The sequence below is a fragment of the Pteropus alecto genome, unplaced genomic scaffold (genome assembly GCF_000325575.1).
Source record: "Pteropus alecto unplaced genomic scaffold, ASM32557v1 scaffold15, whole genome shotgun sequence".
Lineage (NCBI taxonomy): Eukaryota > Metazoa > Chordata > Mammalia > Chiroptera > Pteropodidae > Pteropus > Pteropus alecto.
In genome coordinates this window covers 2836048-2854310 of record NW_006436286.1, presented here as the reverse complement: position 1 = coordinate 2854310, position 18263 = coordinate 2836048, and the positions used below count along the sequence as shown (strand labels likewise).

General features: G+C 45.1%; 1 protein-coding gene across 4 annotated transcripts; it reads left to right on the top strand.

Moving 5' to 3' along the window:
• Positions 1 to 494: 494 nt before the first annotated feature.
• Positions 495 to 17263, top strand: TMEM159 (transmembrane protein 159). 4 transcript variants are annotated; one of them, XM_025047309.1, is made up of 5 exons: positions 495 to 547; positions 1835 to 2033; positions 9493 to 9731; positions 12251 to 12389; positions 16336 to 17263. In XM_025047309.1, the coding sequence occupies exons 2-5, from the start codon at positions 1938 to 1940 to the stop codon at positions 16642 to 16644; spliced, it is 783 nt and encodes a 260-aa protein (XP_024903077.1). In that variant the 5' UTR covers positions 495 to 547; positions 1835 to 1937; the 3' UTR covers positions 16645 to 17263. The 4 variants fall into 4 exon arrangements, with proteins under 4 accessions (XP_024903077.1, XP_006912594.1, XP_024903078.1 ...); XM_006912532.3 differs by having other exon boundaries at positions 9563 to 9731; positions 16336 to 16555; XM_025047310.1 differs by lacking the exon at positions 495 to 547 and adding an exon at positions 590 to 959.
• The last annotated feature ends 1000 nt before the right edge of the window (positions 17264 to 18263 follow it).

Below are 18263 nucleotides of genomic sequence, written 5' to 3'. Positions count from 1 at the left end.
CCGAGCGGGCCAGACCCCGCGCGGCAGGGCGGGAGGAGGAGCGCGCCGCGGCGTTTGGGAGGCAGTCGCTGTCCCCCGCCTGCGGCCCTCCGTCCGCGGTTTAGGGAAGAGAGGCTGCAAACCGTCTCCTCAGGGTTTATGGAAACGGGCGCCGTCCTCCTCAGCGGCTTCCTCTTCCTACCGAGGACCTCCTCCCCATCCCTGAGGAGAGGGGCGCTCCAAGTCCCCCGAGTTAGTGACAGGGCACTCGATGCCCCTGAGCGCCGCTTCCTCAGCCTGTTTCCTGAGCCCCCTCTCCACCTGCATCACCCCCCACCCCTCCCCTCCGACTCCGAAAAACTGGGCGCCCTTCCCCCGCGTTTCCCAAGGCCGAAATACTGGGAGCCGGCCTGGGTGGGCCCAAGGCGCCCCGCGCCCCGCACAGCGCCCCGGAACGTTCGGGGTAGCTGTTTGCCCCCGGAGGGGCGGAGCCGGCGGGCCGCCGGTTATGGGGTGCTGCCTTCCTCTTCCGGAGGCTTCTCAGGGCCCGGGGACACCCTTCCGAGGGGTGAGTGACTGAGGGAGGGGCCTGGGCATTGGTGGTCCGCTGGGTGCATTTGACAGCTGTGGCTCCTGCCACTAAATCCCGCATCGAGCTCCCCAAACCGGTCCGGGTAGCCCTGGGTTTCCCAGGCCCGAGCCGACCAGTACGGGAAACCTGGGCTTGTTCTTGCTCGTCGCTCAAGATCGCTTAGGGGAACTGAGCGCTGGGAACATCCCACAGTCAAGCTCCGTGCCAGCTGCAGCTTCGAAGAGGGAACATGGTGATGGAGGGCTTGGTCCTCCCCAGTCCAGCGGGTTTCTGTTTCGCCAGCGGGACTGTAGACCAGGATCTCCAGCCGAGATGATGAAAATGTCCCTTAATGTGCGTGCTGGACGCTGGAGGTGTTAATAGCGCCACCCACTCACTTAATTCGTAGGTGGGATATTCAATAAAAAAAATAAATAATTATGTGAGATCAGGACAGTCCTGGAAATTCCAGGTTGTTGAGTCACACAGTAGGACTGCGGTCAGGCACGTCACTTGTCAAGGGGCAGAGACTTAGATGAAAGTAGAGAATGACTTATGGCACAATGCATTTGGGAGCCAGCTTGTTTGGCGTGGGTAGAAAATAAAGAAATTGGCCACCATCACTGTCTGAGAAAGGCTTGGGGGGGGGGTGAAATAAAAGGCTTTTGGGGGGACTTGAAATTGTATATTCAGCTTTCTTTCTTTTTTCTATAGTCTTCTCAGTTTTTTGTCAAGCCAAAAAAAAAAAAAACAAGTTCTCAGAGGTAATACCATTAATATTTTGTTAGATGTCCTTCTAGATCTTTTACTATGGGACATGTACATAAAATAAATATGTTTATGTAACCATATGGAATATTTTATAATTCTTTAATAATTTTTTTCACTTATCTTGGACATATTTTCGTGTCACTAAATAGCCACATTATCATTTTATCCACAATATAGTACTTCATTGTATGAATTTATCATTATTTAGCCAGTTTTCTACTGACAGACCATTAGCTTCTTACTACCATTTGTTATTTATTATATATTATAATCAAGGATGCACTGCACATCCTTTTGGTACATTTTGATATACCTGTTTGATTATTTCCTTCGAGTTCCTGGAAAAGAAATTGTTGGATCAAGGTGTGTGCAATTTGAAATTTTGGTAGATACTGTCAAGTTACCCACTCTCTGTGCACCCATCATCAGTGTGTAAAGACAGTGTGTAAAGGCTCTCGTTGGGCCGTTTGGGTAAGACTACTAATGCTTTAAGAAACTTTTTGTTTCTTCCAGTGACAGCAAGAGACGGGATGACATGAGAGATTCGACTGCTCCCTGCACTGGAGAGCTTAGTGGTAGAAGAATTAAGCCCTAAGAGATTGAAGTGGATTGCAGGATGGCCAAAGAGGAAACCCCGAGTACCTCAAAGGACTTCGAGGAATTGCAGAGAAAGCTGTCTTTGCTGATAGAATCCATCCAGAATAACTCGAAGGTCAGTTTCCAATCAGTACATATAAAGGAAAGTCCCAAAGTAACACTAGTTTTCACAGAAAGTTATGTCTGTCTCAAGTAGAATTTGGAGGTAGGTCAGGAGTCTCTGCCTTACCACCCAGCCACGTCTAAGTTATGACCTTCAAGTTCATTGTTCAAGATGGCTGCTAGAGCATCTGCCATTATATCCATATTCCAGGCAATAGAATAGAGGAGAAGGGGAAGAAAGACTTACAAGCCACCCTGAATTTCAGGAGACTTCCTGGAAGTCACACATACAATACATCCAAATACATCTCATAGACCAAAATTCAGTCACATGACCACCACTTGTGGCAAATGCAACTCTTTAGCTGGATATAGAGGTGACTCTCAGTCTATGTCACAGATATCATAGCTTTTCAGTTTTGTTGTTCATTTTGACTTCTCTGTTACCCTGAAAATGAGGGGGCCAAAGTCTACTTTAAGATTAGTGTTCGGTGTTCCACTAGAAATATGACATGAGCCACATGTGTGATTTAAAGTTTTCTGGTAGCCACATTTAAAAAGAAGCAGGTGAAATTAATTTTAGTGATGTATTTTACTTAACCTGATATATCCAAAATATTACCATTTCAACATGTAATCATTATAAAAAATTATTGATGGAAAAAGTTATTGAGATGCTTTACACTTTTTTTTTTTTCTGTACCGAGTCTTCAAAACCAGTATGTATTTTACACAGCGCATTTCACTTTGAACTAGCCACTTTTCAGGTGTTCAGTAGCCATTCAATGGCAATGGGACTTCAGATAGTATGTTTCACTTTCTTGCATATTTACCTTTATTGCTCTCTCCTGTATGCTTTTCAGGGAAAAAATAACAACTCTCAGATATAATACTATTAACATTTTCTTGTATATCCTTCTAGACTTTTTTCTACTCATAAAAATATACATGTATATGTAACAAAATAAACTGTTTTGTAATCTGTTTTTTGTATCAGATAGCACAGTTCCACTAGAGTCTATTTGAAGAGATATCACTGTGCAATCTAGAGTAATATACTCCATTGGAGATCTCTTCTGGACTTATCCCAAAATACTTCTGGTACTCTTTGTGGATTTAGCAAGCTATTTTTAAATTCGACAAGTAACTTTCTAGTCAGCAGGCTGAGACTTGTTGTACAAGTTAGCTCAGTAAGAAAGGCCCTCATGCTCATCCACCTCTACAGTTCATTCTCATTATACATTGTGTCCCATAAAGTCACCTCAAACACTGAATTCGCAAGTGCTGAACTGTTGCTCCTAGGGGAAATGCAGGATTAGGTTCTGGCAAACTTCTGGTTACAGCATTTTCATCAATAATTAACACATAAGCTGGTTTATGTACATTTCTGTTTAAAGACACTGTATTGAATGCATATGGTCGATTCATTAACATTGACCCTATGGCCAGCTGCACCATAACTCGCCTGAACAAAGCTCACTGAACGCGTTTTATTTTCTCTGTAAGGCACACCACTGCCTTCTTACACCCAGGAACACTAGATGCTACTTCTGTACATGGGTGCCATTTTAAATGGTGAAATTACCAACAAAAAACATTAAAATGTGAAGAACAAAAAAAGGTGGCACTAAATAGACCATGAAAAGGACCATTGTTAAGATAGCCGAAACAAGAAGGTGGAGTGGCACCTAGTTGGACCTCACCTGGGAATGTGTGTGTCAGGTAACTCAAACTTTTTGCTGCTTTGTGCATGTTTGCAAAAGTACCACAAGTATTGATTTGGGGGTTACAAATCAATTTTAGTGAGTAAGCAAATTCACAACTATGAAATCCGCAATTCATGGGGAATGACTGACTAACCTCGACTGAGCACTTACTATGTGCCAAACACTATGTCAGGTATTTGGTGTGTCTTATTTAATAGTCACGTCCACCTTCTGAGGCGGGCATTTAAAGCATATGAACTCTGCCCTTGATCTTAGGTCCTCAGCCTTGGTCATTAGAATACATTTGGGCTAGATAACTATCAGGCCAGCCAACTCTCGGAATGATGGGACAGGTTATCAGCTGGCTAAGCCTTGATGTTCTTCAGATAGTTCTGAGGAAGAATAGTGTTTTAAAAAGATTTTGTTGTATTAATTGAATGAATAATTATATTAACTCAATACAGTCATATTAGAGGAAAAAGGAAAGTGAATCACTAACAGATCTAGCAATGGTGATTATCATTATCATTATGATTATTAGGCCCCTTCACTATGTAATTTTTACAAATGTTATTATAATCATGACAGATATAGTTCTGTGTTTTTATTTTTGCTTGCTATTGTACATTGATGTTTTCCATATTGAAGCATGGGTCTTCAGAACAATTGCTTTTACTGGTAGTAGAAACTTCTATCATATTGACACACCAAAATTTACACAGCTATCCCATTGTTTCTGGAATATTTAAATGATTTCTTTTCCCCAAGTAATTATAAACCTTCTCTGAGAGGTTAATATGTCCCTTGAACTCTAGATATGACTAGATGGCTTCCAGATGGAGTGTTTGTGTAACAACTCCATTGTCTCTTTTAGGAAGTCTCTGGAATGCCTCCTCAAATTTTAATTGTCTTACTTTTAAATGGAGAGAGTCAGAAATCTGCTCAAAACAGCTTAAGCAGATTAACCCGTGGGTGGGACCTGCAGGCATTTGGGGAAATGTAAGACTTTCTTAGAAGCCAAGGGCAGGAAGTGAACTGGGGCAGAGCCTTGGGGGTCAGAACCCGTCACAGGAGTCAGAGGCGACTCTCCCTCCCCGCCATGTTTGGGGCCATGTTGCTTCTCTAGTTTTGTCTTCTGCACCTGCCGCATCCTCCTCCTCTGCAGCCTGGCCTCCTCCTTGGCTCTTCTGTTCACCTGGGCAGACGTGATTGTTCAGTCTGGCACCTTCAGCTCCCCGTGTCTCCCTTGTCTCCCAGCTGAAGCCCTCTAAGGGGCCTGGTCTGGAAGTGCCCAGTTCCTAAGAGCAAGAATCTTAAATACTGGCCCTTTGTCCCTACCCTGGAATGTGTGCATTTTAAAATACCCTGATCTGACCTAGGGCAAGTCGCTTAGGGTCATTGAATCTCCATGTCCTCTAAAATAGGCAATGCTGGCCTAAAGGTTTGCTGTGAGGATGACCAGAGATGCTGTTTGAGAAGTCTTTAGCACAGAGCCTAGCATGCGATGGTGCCAGTCTGTCCCAGCCTGGCATTACTGGGCTCCTCAGCGCAGCACCCAGCCTATAAAATCTGGGTTGGATAACCTGTTCCGGCTTCTAGGATGGGGATGGAAAATTACAGCGTGTGTTACTGAATAGCAAGTCTTCCCACTTTCCATCCTCCCACCGCGTCCCCCTCTGTTGCCATGAGAATGAAAAGTTAATTGCTATGTTCTAACCCCTAGATTTAAAGAACGTTAAGCTGCTCCTCCTTACCTGCCGCGCAGCATCGTAGGGAGAAAGAAACAAGGAAATGACACTGAGAGCACCTACAGCAGTGCTCGGCACCTGAGCGTTTAACGAATGTTCTCTGTTATTATTATCGAGCGTCACTGAATCTCGTCTTCCCCTTCTGTGGCAGACTGGCACGAGCAGGGGCGGCCCTTCTTCCTGAGGGAAGACGACTGCTGGGCTCAGCTGTCTACGATGTAAAATGCTCCCTGCATATCTGAGTGACTTTCTGTTCCCTGGTTGTAGGGCCCAGCCTCAGAAAGAGGCCAAGAGAAAAGTAGATTCTTTCAGGACTAGAAAGAGCAGTCCCGCCTTTCCCCTCACTCTCAGATCCCCATGCCAAACTGTCCCCAAGTCCTGTCGCCGTTTCTTTGTCATTCCGCTTTCATACTACGTTTCCTCTTCCTCTTCCCTCTGTGGCCATCAGTATTGCTTGCCCGATTTCTTGCAAATCTTCCTAACTGCCTCTTGCACATGACTGCCAGGCTCATTTTTCTTTTCTTCTTTTTTTAATTTACTTTTCTAATGGAAGAAATGATTTTAATTTTTTTTTCTTAAATTATTTTTTGGACTACGTCACAGTCCTGCTCAAATGCCAGCAGTTTGCTTCCCATTTTTTTCTTTCTGTTTTCTTACTTTCCAATGAAAATACTATCTGACCCATGTATATTATTTAAAATTTTCTATTAGTCACATTAAAAAGCATAACAAGAAACAGGTCAAATTAATTTTAACAATGTTTTATATAGCCCAATATATCCGAAACATTATATTTTCAACATGTGATTAACATTGAATAATCATTAATTTTTTTACATCCTTTTTTTATATACTTAGAGCACTCAATTCAGATACTAACTTTTCATTGGAAATACTTGATCTCTATTCAGATTTCATAAAATTTACAGTTGAAAAACTTATTTGAAACATACCCAACTTACTTGCAATGTAAAAATTTTCCAATGACTAAATCAAATTTCAGTTTTTAAATTTAAATTACAAATTCAGTTCATTTATCACATAAGCCCCCTTTCAAGGGCTCAGTGGCTACATGTGGCCACTGTGCTGGACAGTCCTGGTACAGCTCTCAGGGCTGGCATCCTGGTGTTCTAGCCTCATCTGTTCCTCCTCACTGTGGTTACTGGGTCTCCTGATTATAAGGATGAGAGATTACAGATCACCCTGGGGGGTGTTTACTAAGGGTACGTGTGGACTACAGCCCCTAAGCAATCCAGACCTGAGACAGCTCGAGGGGCCTGCCCCACTCCTGTGGTCCTCTCGTGGTCCCTTGCCTCTCTCACCTTCAGCCACCCTAACAGGAGAATCTCACTGGGTTCTGGTCCTCGAGTATCAGAGCTGGGCAGTCCTAGCCCAGAGGCGATTCCTGGTACTGTCCCCTCTGGCTGGAGAAGCTGAGTAGCCACATCTCTGGTAGTTTTTGTCAGAATGGAGTAGCTGGAGTCAGTGTAGCCAGTGGGCATTATGCCATTTTGTAGCCTGTTAAGCTATGTCATTTGTCATGCCTCAAGAGTTATCAGGAGGTGATGCTGAAGCCCCAAAACCAAAGGCTGGGACTCCTTGGTGCAGGCTTTTCTAACTCAGCAGGGTGAGCCCTGTGCTTTGGTCACCGTTAACTTGAACTATAAAACCCTCCTGCCTTCCAACTTGCCCTCCACACTCCCACCATTTGAATCATTTGGGTGAACAGCTATTTTTAGGAGGCACATGTGTTTTGGGCAGTGGCATCTGAGATTGCTATAGCTTCAATTATGTCTTCATTTCAGTAGTTGGCCTACAAGGCGCTAAGGAATGAGACACAGGAAGGACCAGTTTTGATGGAGAAATTTCTAGAATGATGAAACTTTTCAAGGGAACAGGAACTAGCATGTCATTGCTGAGGAGAGAGTGGCATAAGAAGAGGGGGGAAGCCAATCTTTGTGGGGTCCCCTAGGGCCAGCTCTGCATTAAAGCAGCCTTCTTCCACTGACCCAGACCCCAAAATCCTTTTACCTGGTGAAGAAAGATAACCATTTATTAATGTGGCTTAAGTTTACAGGAGTCGTCAGGCGCTGGCCTATCTGTGGCATCCAGCTTGATGACATAAAAGCATAACATGTGATTAACATTGAATAATCATTAATTTTTTTACATCCTTTTTTTATATACTTAGAGCACTCAATTCAGATACTAACTTTTCATTGGAAATACTTGATCTCTATTCAGATTTCATAAAATTTACAGTTGAAAAACTTATTTGAAACATACCCAACTTACTTGCAATGTAAAAATTTTCCAATGACTAAATCAAATTTCAGTTTTTAAATTTAAATTACAAATTCAGTTCATTTATCACATAAGCCCCCTTTCAAGGGCTCAGTGGCTACATGTGGCCACTGTGCTGGACAGTCCTGGTACAGCTCTCAGGGCTGGCATCCTGGTGTTCTAGCCTCATCTGTTCCTCCTCACTGTGGTTACTGGGTCTCCTGATTATAAGGATGAGAGATTACAGATCACCCTGGGGGGTGTTTACTAAGGGTACGTGTGGACTACAGCCCCTAAGCAATCCAGACCTGAGACAGCTCGAGGGGCCTGCCCCACTCCTGTGGTCCTCTCGTGGTCCCTTGCCTCTCTCACCTTCAGCCACCCTAACAGGAGAATCTCACTGGGTTCTGGTCCTCGAGTATCAGAGCTGGGCAGTCCTAGCCCAGAGGCGATTCCTGGTACTGTCCCCTCTGGCTGGAGAAGCTGAGTAGCCACATCTCTGGTAGTTTTTGTCAGAATGGAGTAGCTGGAGTCAGTGTAGCCAGTGGGCATTATGCCATTTTGTAGCCTGTTAAGCTATGTCATTTGTCATGCCTCAAGAGTTATCAGGAGGTGATGCTGAAGCCCCAAAACCAAAGGCTGGGACTCCTTGGTGCAGGCTTTTCTAACTCAGCAGGGTGAGCCCTGTGCTTTGGTCACCGTTAACTTGAACTATAAAACCCTCCTGCCTTCCAACTTGCCCTCCACACTCCCACCATTTGAATCATTTGGGTGAACAGCTATTTTTAGGAGGCACATGTGTTTTGGGCAGTGGCATCTGAGATTGCTATAGCTTCAATTATGTCTTCATTTCAGTAGTTGGCCTACAAGGCGCTAAGGAATGAGACACAGGAAGGACCAGTTTTGATGGAGAAATTTCTAGAATGATGAAACTTTTCAAGGGAACAGGAACTAGCATGTCATTGCTGAGGAGAGAGTGGCATAAGAAGAGGGGGGAAGCCAATCTTTGTGGGGTCCCCTGCTTTAATGCAGGGCCAGCTCTGCATTAAAGCAGCCTTCTTCCACTGACCCAGACCCCAAAATCCTTTTACCTGGTGAAGAAAGATAACCATTTATTAATGTGGCTTAAGTTTACAGGAGTCGTCAGGCGCTGGCCTATCTGTGGCATCCAGCTTGATGACATAAAAGCATTTTTTCCTAATGAGGTGGCAATCTTTGAAAGCATTTGACATTTGGATGACTATATTTAGCTTTGAATGACTATATTTTGCCACTTGGAAGCTATATGACTCTAGAGTCATCGAGTCTACAGCTTCTCAACTTCAACCTGCAGAGAGATCATATGGGGATCTCATTTAAAAGGAGAATCTGATTCAGCAGGTCTGGGCAGGGCCTGAGATCCTGCATTTCTAACAGGCTCCCAGGGGAAGCCGAGTAGCTAGTAGCTGACCTCTCTGTGCCTCTGTGAAGTAGGCGCATTGTCCATACAGTTCATGGGTGCACACAGCTGCTGGGGGTGCCTTCTGAGAGGGGGTGCGTTGAGCGGCAGAGCCGTGGCTGGGTCTTCCCTCCTTCCACCAGACTTGAGGTTGGCTGGGGCCCTCAGACTTGCCATCTGTCCACTGCTGCCTTAAGTCATCACTGGGGTGACTTGTGTCTTGGGAGGATTGTTATTGCGTCGACTTCTCACTCAGGAGCCTTCCAGCTTTACAATCTCTGGTTACGCTTCCTACAGCTCAGGCGGATCTGTCAACGTGGCATGCAGACGTGGCATTCAACCCTGGCCCTTTCTTCTCTGCTTGCAGATGGTTGCCTTTCTGAAGTCTCCAATGGGTCAGTACCTGGACAGGCATCCTTTCGTGGCCCTCACCTTGCTGGTGTTTATTGCAGTGTCGGCTGTTCCTGTTGGGTTCTTCCTGCTCCTCGTGGTGCTTACCTCCCTGGCTGCTTTTGTGGGAGTCATTTTACTAGAAGGTATCCTGCTCAGTTATTCGCCCCATTAGAAAATGACTCAATCGGGAGGACATTATTTGTTGGGCATCTGCCACTCTTGTCAAAGGTCCCTATTGTCAAAATCACGTCAACCAAGGCAGCTTGTCAGAATAGTTAAAACGTGGACTCCACCGGTGCAATTTTGGACAAGTTATGATGTAAAATGGGGATATAATAATATTGTCTCAAAGGGTTATTGTAAGGATCGAAGCTTACAGTTCCAGAAAGTATTTAGCACAATCCACGGCACAGAATAGGTCTCCATGAATGCTAACTATTATCATTAAATGGAGAGGCCATTCACTCCGCAGCTAGTTATTGAGCACCTATTGTATGCCAGGGCCTTTGTTAGGTACTAAGGTTCCCCCTTTCCCACCCTTCCTCCTGAAGTCCCACTGCCGACTGTCAACTTCTCCCTGTGTTGCTAAGTTAAAATTACTGAGAAAGCACATCTGATTGGCTCAGTTTGCCTTTAAGTCAGATCACGAACCACGAGATACTGACCAAAGAGATGGTTGTCATCGAGTCAAGCAATCACTTTTGGTCCATTCTATGGCTTCCCAGAGCTAAGGGCATTCAGCATTGTTCCCCTGCCCATTTACCCTTGAAAGAGAAGGTGGGCATGGTAGGCAGATGGGCCAAATGCAGCCTGGCAGAGTGGTTGTCCAGTAGATATTGATGGATAGATGGATGAAAGAATGAGTAACAAAAGTAACAAAAGTGAATTTAGAGAGAAAGGTGGGGGCCCCTATGTTTTGGTGGCATCGTGGAGCTTCACGGAAGACGGGACTCTGAGATGTGCTGTAACGTCTTGGTTTCCTTTGGGCAAGGATGGTCTCTCTAGACAGCAGGAACAGCTTGTGCAAAGCCTGTAGAGAGGTGGTTCTCGAACTTGAGTGTGCATAAGTCTTAAATTTGCTTTTTGACAATGCGGACTTCCAGCCCTCATCCAGAGATGAAGTCTGCAGTAGGGTCCAGAAATCTGAATTTTTAACAAGCCTCCCTAATGCATCTGATTCTAATACTGTGGTTATTGGTCACATTTTGAAAAACACTGATCTGAGATTTTGTAAATCTTTATGAAAAGGCAGCACATCCATTTATATTCTAGAATTTCCTTCCTTTTCAGGGTCCATCCCTGAAACGATCACTGTGGCTGACCCCCTGTCCTGGGCTATTTGTTCACTCCCAAGGCAAGGGGAAGGGTGTCTGCCATGCATCATTTGCTGTGTTATTAGTTCTATGCTGGGGAGTGAGATTTTGTTACAAGGGAGGCAGAGAAAGGACTGGGCAGCCAAAAACGACCACAGCCCATCACACACACGATAAGTCATTTCATTGCCATGTCAACACTCCTTTCTACAGAGGAGTTAAATAAAACTCCAGGCGGCCCAGTCACACCGTGATCACTTAACCAGGCTCAAACTCGGACTTGTCCACTGTGGAAGTCCATGCTCTCTCCATTGTAGCTTTTGCTCTTTTTCCCTCACAGACCCCACATTATGAAAAATGTATTTTCTCTGCACTTATTCGACGGTAATTCATTAGTACTCATGGTGGGTAAACGGACCAATCGCACCTTATGATTAATGTGTGGTAGTTGCCAGGCTATCCGTTGTAAAGTACGTAATCAAAACCTACATTTAGATTTTACTTTATTTAGCCCGCAGAGCCTTTCTGTGAATGCTTTATAGATTCTAGCATTCATTAGACAGCTTGAAACATTGGAGGTGATTTTCCTCCCCTATCCTTGCCTCGGCTGCCTCCTGCTAGAGGATTCCACCGGGAGCCCATCCCTGACCTTGAGGATGAAGGGGTCTCAAACTCAAACACCTGTGGGCCAAAAAGGAACAAAAATGAGCCATGTGCTCCAAGCTCAAGGCAGTCATGTGCTGCTTAATGACAGGGATACACCAGGAAAAATGAGCCATTAGGCGATTTCATCACTGTGCGAACGTCGCAGAGTAACTCACACAAACCTAGGTGTGTGGTCCACCGCACACTTGGGCTGGATGGCAGAGCCTGGTGCTCCTCGGCTCAAGCCTGTACAGCATGTACGTACAGTACTGTAGGTGGCACCCTTGTATAGGACACTTGCCATGAATGGAGCTTGCAGGACCGGAAGTTGCTCCAGGTGAGTCAGTGAGTGAGTGGTGAGTGGAAGCGATGGCCTGGGACATGGCCGTGCACGGCTGTAGGCTTTATAAACACTGTACATGTGGCCTGTCGTTGACCAAAACGACAGCATGTCGTTAGGCAGTGTGTGGCTGTACATTTGGGAACAGTGGGTCTCAAGGAACCGGAAGGGTCGGCCAGTTGCCACCATGCAGTGATGCCCACTCAGGTGCTTAGAGCTCCTTTTTAAGTGATGCTAGAAATCTGGATTTTTATGGGAAATCTACTTGCTTTAAAAATCTGAGTTTGACTGTCGTTTTAAACACAGTGGCTCTGGGTCTGGCACCTCTTCTTAGAATGCTTACCCTAACCACATTCTCTTCTAGGACTGGTCATCTTCGTGGGCGGCCTCTCACTGCTTTGTGTCCTCTGTGGTTTGGGCTTCGTGTCGCTCGCCATATCAGGGACAATCATAGTGTCCTACGTGGTGGTCTCCAGCCTTGTCAACTACTGGTTTTCTCCCAGGTAAATACATATCAATGTCACAATTTAATCTTTTCCATTCGGGGGATTTTTATAAATAATGCCCTAACCTCAGTCGGTGTCTAGAAGTAAAATTGTAAGAGGCAGGTGTTCACACAGTTCCCCATACACGTCACACATCAAATGGGAATTTATAATGGAGTTCCGCTGCTGTCATCATCCAGCACACATGTGACAACTCATTTTGTTGCCGTGGCAACTCTACGGGGTAGTTATTATTGATTGAGTCCTTTAAAAACATGTCCATGAATTTACAAAAAGTCAAGGTGTTTTTCTGTGAATCTGGAGCTGTGACTCTGCTGTCCCACTGTCTGTTCTGATCCCCTCTGCTCTTCAGAGTGTGCGTGTCTAACCACTGAGTGTACACCTTGTGTTCGAGTATATGAATTTCGTTCCTACATTATGGCTCCTGAATGTCAGCTACTTCGTCTGGGGCCTTGACGGAAGGAATAGTGATCTATTTAAATGCTCAAGGGAAAACCAGCACTGTGGTGACCTTACTGGGAGACAGTATGTTTGTGTATAATGGGCCACCATCCTAAGGGATTTTCAGAGATGATTTTTGTCGTTTTGTCCTTGTTGATGTTAGAATCTGATTCCCAAGTGGGATGTGACTCCATTGTGCTTCATTTAAGCTCTTGCTGAATTGACGGTGGTGGCTAATACCCATTAAGCTCTTGCTCTGTGCCAGGGACTCTGTTAGGAACTTTCCAGGCCTTAGCCCCCATGATCGTCACAGCCATCCTGTGGGGCAGGTCCTAGCCCCATGCTGTGACAGGGAAAATGAGGCCAAGTCGCAGGGAAGGGACTGAAATCCAGACCAGTTAATTCCAAAGCCTCTGAACCAAGATGCCAAGTGACTCTACAACAGGCATCAGCAAACAATTTCTGTAAGGGGTCAGAAAGTAGCTATTTTAGACTTTGCAGCTCATGAAGTCTCTGTTGCAGCCACTCAAAAACAGCATAGACAGTAAGCAAGCAAGAGTGTCGCTGTGTTCTAATAAAACTTTATTTACAAAAATAGACAGTATGCTAGATTTGGCCCGAGGGCCACGGGCTCCAACCCTTGCTCTAAAAGAACCAATATCCTGAATTTTGCTTTTCTACAGCATAGCCCTTAAATTTCTTCCCAAAGGGTTTATCATATATTGGAAAATAAAATGTGAAATTAGTATAATTTAAAATCTCTCAGGTGTGGGTCTCATAGGATTGCTTAGTTGATATTCCTGGAGCCACATTCAACTTCTGGTAAATTGCTTTGATCACTCTCGGTCCTAAAGGAGATAAAAAGAGAAATGTTGGTCTGTTTGGCTTATTGAGGCTGATGCTTCCGAGCCAAAATCCCTCCCTGCCTCTGAAGCCTGTTCTGCTATGTCACAAGAAATAGCAAAATAGGAAAGCCACCTATTTATACATGAAGAGGTCGAAAGAGATACTCAGGATTTGCCCTTGGTCTCCTTATCCTTATCCAACAAGGCACTTGGACCCATTGTTTTAAGTAGGGCAGAGTTTTCAAGCTATTTGTCCTCAGGTCCCGTTTGACCATCTTAAAAATGATTGAGTCTTCCAAAAGGTTTTGTCTATGTGGTTTCAATGTACTGATGATTACTCTAATGGAAATTATAACACCAACTGGAAAAATATTTACTCATTTAAAAAGAACAATATTATCTGTTAATATAAATAACATTTTCATGCAAGCATCCGTGCTTCGCATTTTGCAGACAGCTTTCACGTCAACCTTAGCAGGAATCGGCTGGGTTTGTGCATCTGCCTTCATTGCACTGTGATGTGTTACTATGGTTGAAGTGCTGGAACTAGAATACCCAGCCTCACAAATGGTGGCTGGAAAAGGGAGGAAAAGCTTTTTCAGATGACTAGGGATGTTCTTTGATAGAACACCAAAACTCAGTAAGGGGTAGTTTCTTAAAGGTTAATCGAAATGTGAACTTTTTGTATGGTGCGTCCTCACTTAAAGTCATTGCTAGGTTCTAAGACTTTAAGCAAAATGACGTACGAAGCCAATTTTACCATAGGTAATTGATATAAACAAGTGTCAAGTTCCTACAGCATCTTGTCAGTGTTAAAAAAAACGGCGTTGTTCAAGGACATGCTCTACTTTGTTATATTAAAATCCACTGGTCTATCTGGCACTTTAATAGATTTTGGAAGAAAAAAACATTTAAAAAAATCCTGTGGTGTTTTTTTTTTTTTTTTTTTACCGTGCATGATTTTGTAACTTCATGTACTGGTCTTTTGGAGAATATCAGTTCATTGAGTGATGCCCATCTTCCAAATATACCGTGAAAAACTCCACCGTTCCTTTGTGAGGGGATGCGAGTGAGACAGGCACGTGGTATGTTGTATTATTAGGAAGACAGTTGTCACCTGAAACCCCTGCATTAGTGAATTCTTCTACACTCAAGAAACAGAAAATTCTCTTGTTAAATGACCCAAAGCATCGGTGTGGGAGAAGAGAAGAACAACTTTATTCCACGATGCAAATGGGATTTTGACCCTAAGACAAAAGATAACACAACTAAAATTGTTAGAAAAAGAAAAAAAAGGAAACAAAACTGTAAGATGTCCTTATGAAAACTGACCAGTCTTTTGAAGAAAGGCGTTGACCTGCCTCCTGCGTAAATCAGCTAGCCCCTGAGAAGGAAAAAGCGTGTCGCTTTGTAAGGGAGTCAGCGAGACCTCCCCTGGCAGGTGGGGAGCCAGGGCAGCCGGTGTCCCTAAAGCCACCACATCACTTACTTTCCATCACACTCAGTCTCCCGAAGCAACCAGAGCGGGCCTAGCCTCCTCACGTCTGTACTAAGGACCAGGTAAGGTTTCCCTCTTAGTTGTCATCAGGTAGGAAACGCTTTGGGTGGCAAGTAGTGCGAACCTAAGCAGGTAACTAGTTTACACAAATAGGAGTTTACTTTTATTGCATAACATAAAGATGGAGAGCGCCCAGGGCTTGTGCAGTCACCCCGTGGTGTCATCAACGTACCAGGCACCTCCTGCCTTTCTGCGTTGCCATCTCTAACTCATTGGTGTGTGACCTCATGGCCACAATGAAGCTGCTATGGCTCTGGCTACAGCAAGTACCTTCAAGGCAGGATGAAGGGAGGAAAAAAATGAGCCTTCCTTCCCCAGTTGAGCCTGGCCCTTCATCAATTTTTGGACCTCTCCCCATCCTCCCCCAACCAACTTCCTTGGCTAGAATCTTGTCAGACGGCCACCCTCAGCTGGAAGGAGGGTTGGCGGATGGACTACTTGGCTTTCTCAGCTTCTGTAGTATTAACCCTGGAAATGACTATCAGTCAGCCAAGCTCTGGTGCGTGACGGTGGGCGTCGGTGCTGGCAAAGCTGTTTGAAATTCTGAGACAAGTTATTCTAAGATTCGGTTAATATCAACAGCACTACGTCCGTCCCACTTCCCCTGAAACCTACCATCACAGACACTAAAAAAGACCAGACTGTCCCTTTCCCTCTGGTGAGTTTGTTAAGAAACACCCCGTTTATTGGAGTCTGAAGACCAGGGTCCGAATCCCAGCTCTGCCATGTTTTAGCTGTGTGATCTTGAACAAGCTATTTAACTCCTCTGTTTTCTTTCATTGGTAAAGTAGGGCTACTCCTTGCTCTACCTTTCTCAGTGGATCGTTGTGAGGACACAGACAATAATTGGGGAAAACACAATAACCACATTAGAACGGGGAAGGGGGGCCATAATCCCTACTCCCCAGTTCAGTCATTTTAACCTGTGTGCCCTCAGTTTCCTACTGTGTAAAAGCAGAATAGCCCCAAATCTGGTGTGGTTACAAGAAGCAGCTAAAAAGAAACCATCAAAGAATGTCATGTATTCAGCTATGTATGCTCTCAGCATCGCTCTTTGAAGAGGCCCTCGAGCTAACCATCTCTTCTTGTTACCAAACAGACCACTGACGCCAAACCCCAGTGGCGACTGCCAGCTGGCTACGAAGCCCACAGCCTCAGTGGGGCGCTGCCAGGAATGACCGACCCAACGGAACCAGAGCTTTTTCCCAGCCACCTCTGGAAGGCTGTTGGATCGTACACACCCCTTGGGATTCTGGGAGGCTGGGTGGTCCAGCACTCCCTGGACGTGCCCCCTGGCTTTCTCACTCGTCATGGGATCCTGCGGCAGCCGCGCTGGACATCTCGTTGCTCCCGTGTCGGTTCTGTCGGCTGGCCTGCCCTCACGTGGACAATCAGCAGAGAACCGTGATGGCTCAGTGGCTCCTCCCACCTCTCACCTGCTTCTCCCCAGTGATGCAGACTTGACCTTGGCAGGATCCTGAGCCCTGCAGCCTACCCACTTGACCCTAAAGGCTCAGATCTTGTGCCCGAGGGCATAGTTTGGGACAATTGTAGATTTTTTTTTTCTTTTTTCTTTTCTTTTTTCTTTTTTTTAAGACATGAGAGGAACTGTTTATTCACTCATTTGAAACAAGAGGTAGGAGTGAGGTGGGGGGAGGAGGCAGGAACCCAAAACAGAACACGTTCTTCTGCCTTACTAGCTGTTTATCAGGACAGCAACATTTTGTAATAATGGCCTCTTAGACAAAGTTGGAAAATAGAGTCCAAACTTAATTTAATGGCCAAAAGCATTTTGAAAAAGTGGGGAAGGTATAGCTTCCACCCTTGAGTACTGTTAAGTGCTGTTACTTTTCTAAATATTTGCACTCGATACTTTTGTATTATTTTATAGAACTTCCCACGTTAAGCCTTTAAACAGTCCTATGAAAACGCTAAAGGACTACAGAAAAATTTAAAATCCTATGGGATTTCTGCTTTAGTGGTTTATTTGCTGTGGCATCTTATTCAATAAATATTTATTCAGATGAGCAGTTTTTCTTTATGCTTTATTCCCTTCCTGTCTGGACATCAGACCAGCTTATTCCTTCTCTGTGGATTCATGGCAGATCTTGGGTGATAAGGCTTTTTAGTTGCCAGTGATATACATTCCACTCACAGTGCCTTAAAAAATGGGGGCTGAGGAGGAGGGATTCATTTCACTCAACTAAAAAAGCCAGAGGGTAGACCTTCGGGCCCTGCTGGGCCAGGGGCCCCCGTGATGTCATCAGGCACCTCTCTCCCTTCAGCTCGGAGCACTGCTGTTCTCGGTGTGAACTGCTCCTTCACGCAGGCCCTCCCCACATGGGCATTCCCCATGACAACCAGCCACACCTGTCACTCAGGTTGGCTTCGCCTCTCCTAGAGAACAAGGACTGTGTATTCCTGCCAGTCCACGGGGTATTAATATTACAAGTCGATGATTATTGAATGCTTGTTTCCTTCACACCAGTGTCTGCTATTATGTGTCCAGCTGGGTTCTGAGGCTTCAGCAACGAAGAATGAATAGGTCCCGGGCCTCCCGAAGGTCACTTTCTAACGCACGAGTCACTTAACAAGGGTACCGGTTCTCTGTCGTTACATAACAAGTCACCACAAACTATGGACTTAAAAGAACACATCTATTTTTCTCGCAGTTTGTGTGTGTTAGGGGTCCTAACTCGGCTGGGGAAGGGTCCGCATCCCAGCTCACATGGTCGTTGGCAGCATCCAGTTTCTTGCAGGCGATGTGACTGAGGCCCTCACGCCCTCCTATGGCAGCGCATGTGTCTGCCTGCTTCTCTAAGACCACCAAGAGAGAGGGTCTCTTAGCAAGACTTGCCTTACATTCTGGTAACGTAATACATGGACATGTGTGCATAATCATGTACATCCGGTCAATTTTGCCATATTCTCTGAGTTGGAAGCAATCACAGGTCCCACCCACATCCAAGAGGAGGGCATGTATACCCACAGGTGGGGATCACGGGCTGCACTTTAGGGCCTACGTGC

What these genes read in the sequence shown, in the direction of transcription:
- TMEM159 (XM_025047309.1), top strand. Translation starts at nt 1,938, where the DNA reads ATGGCCAAAGAGGAAACCCCGAGTACCTCAAAGGACTTCGAGGAATTG. An exon ending in GGGAGTCATTTTACTAGAAG is followed by an intron (nt 9,732 to 12,250) that starts GTATCCTGCTCA and finishes ATTCTCTTCTAG; the next exon opens with GACTGGTCATCTTCGTGGGC. An exon ending in AACTACTGGTTTTCTCCCAG is followed by an intron (nt 12,390 to 16,335) that starts GTAAATACATAT and finishes GTTACCAAACAG; the next exon opens with ACCACTGACGCCAAACCCCA.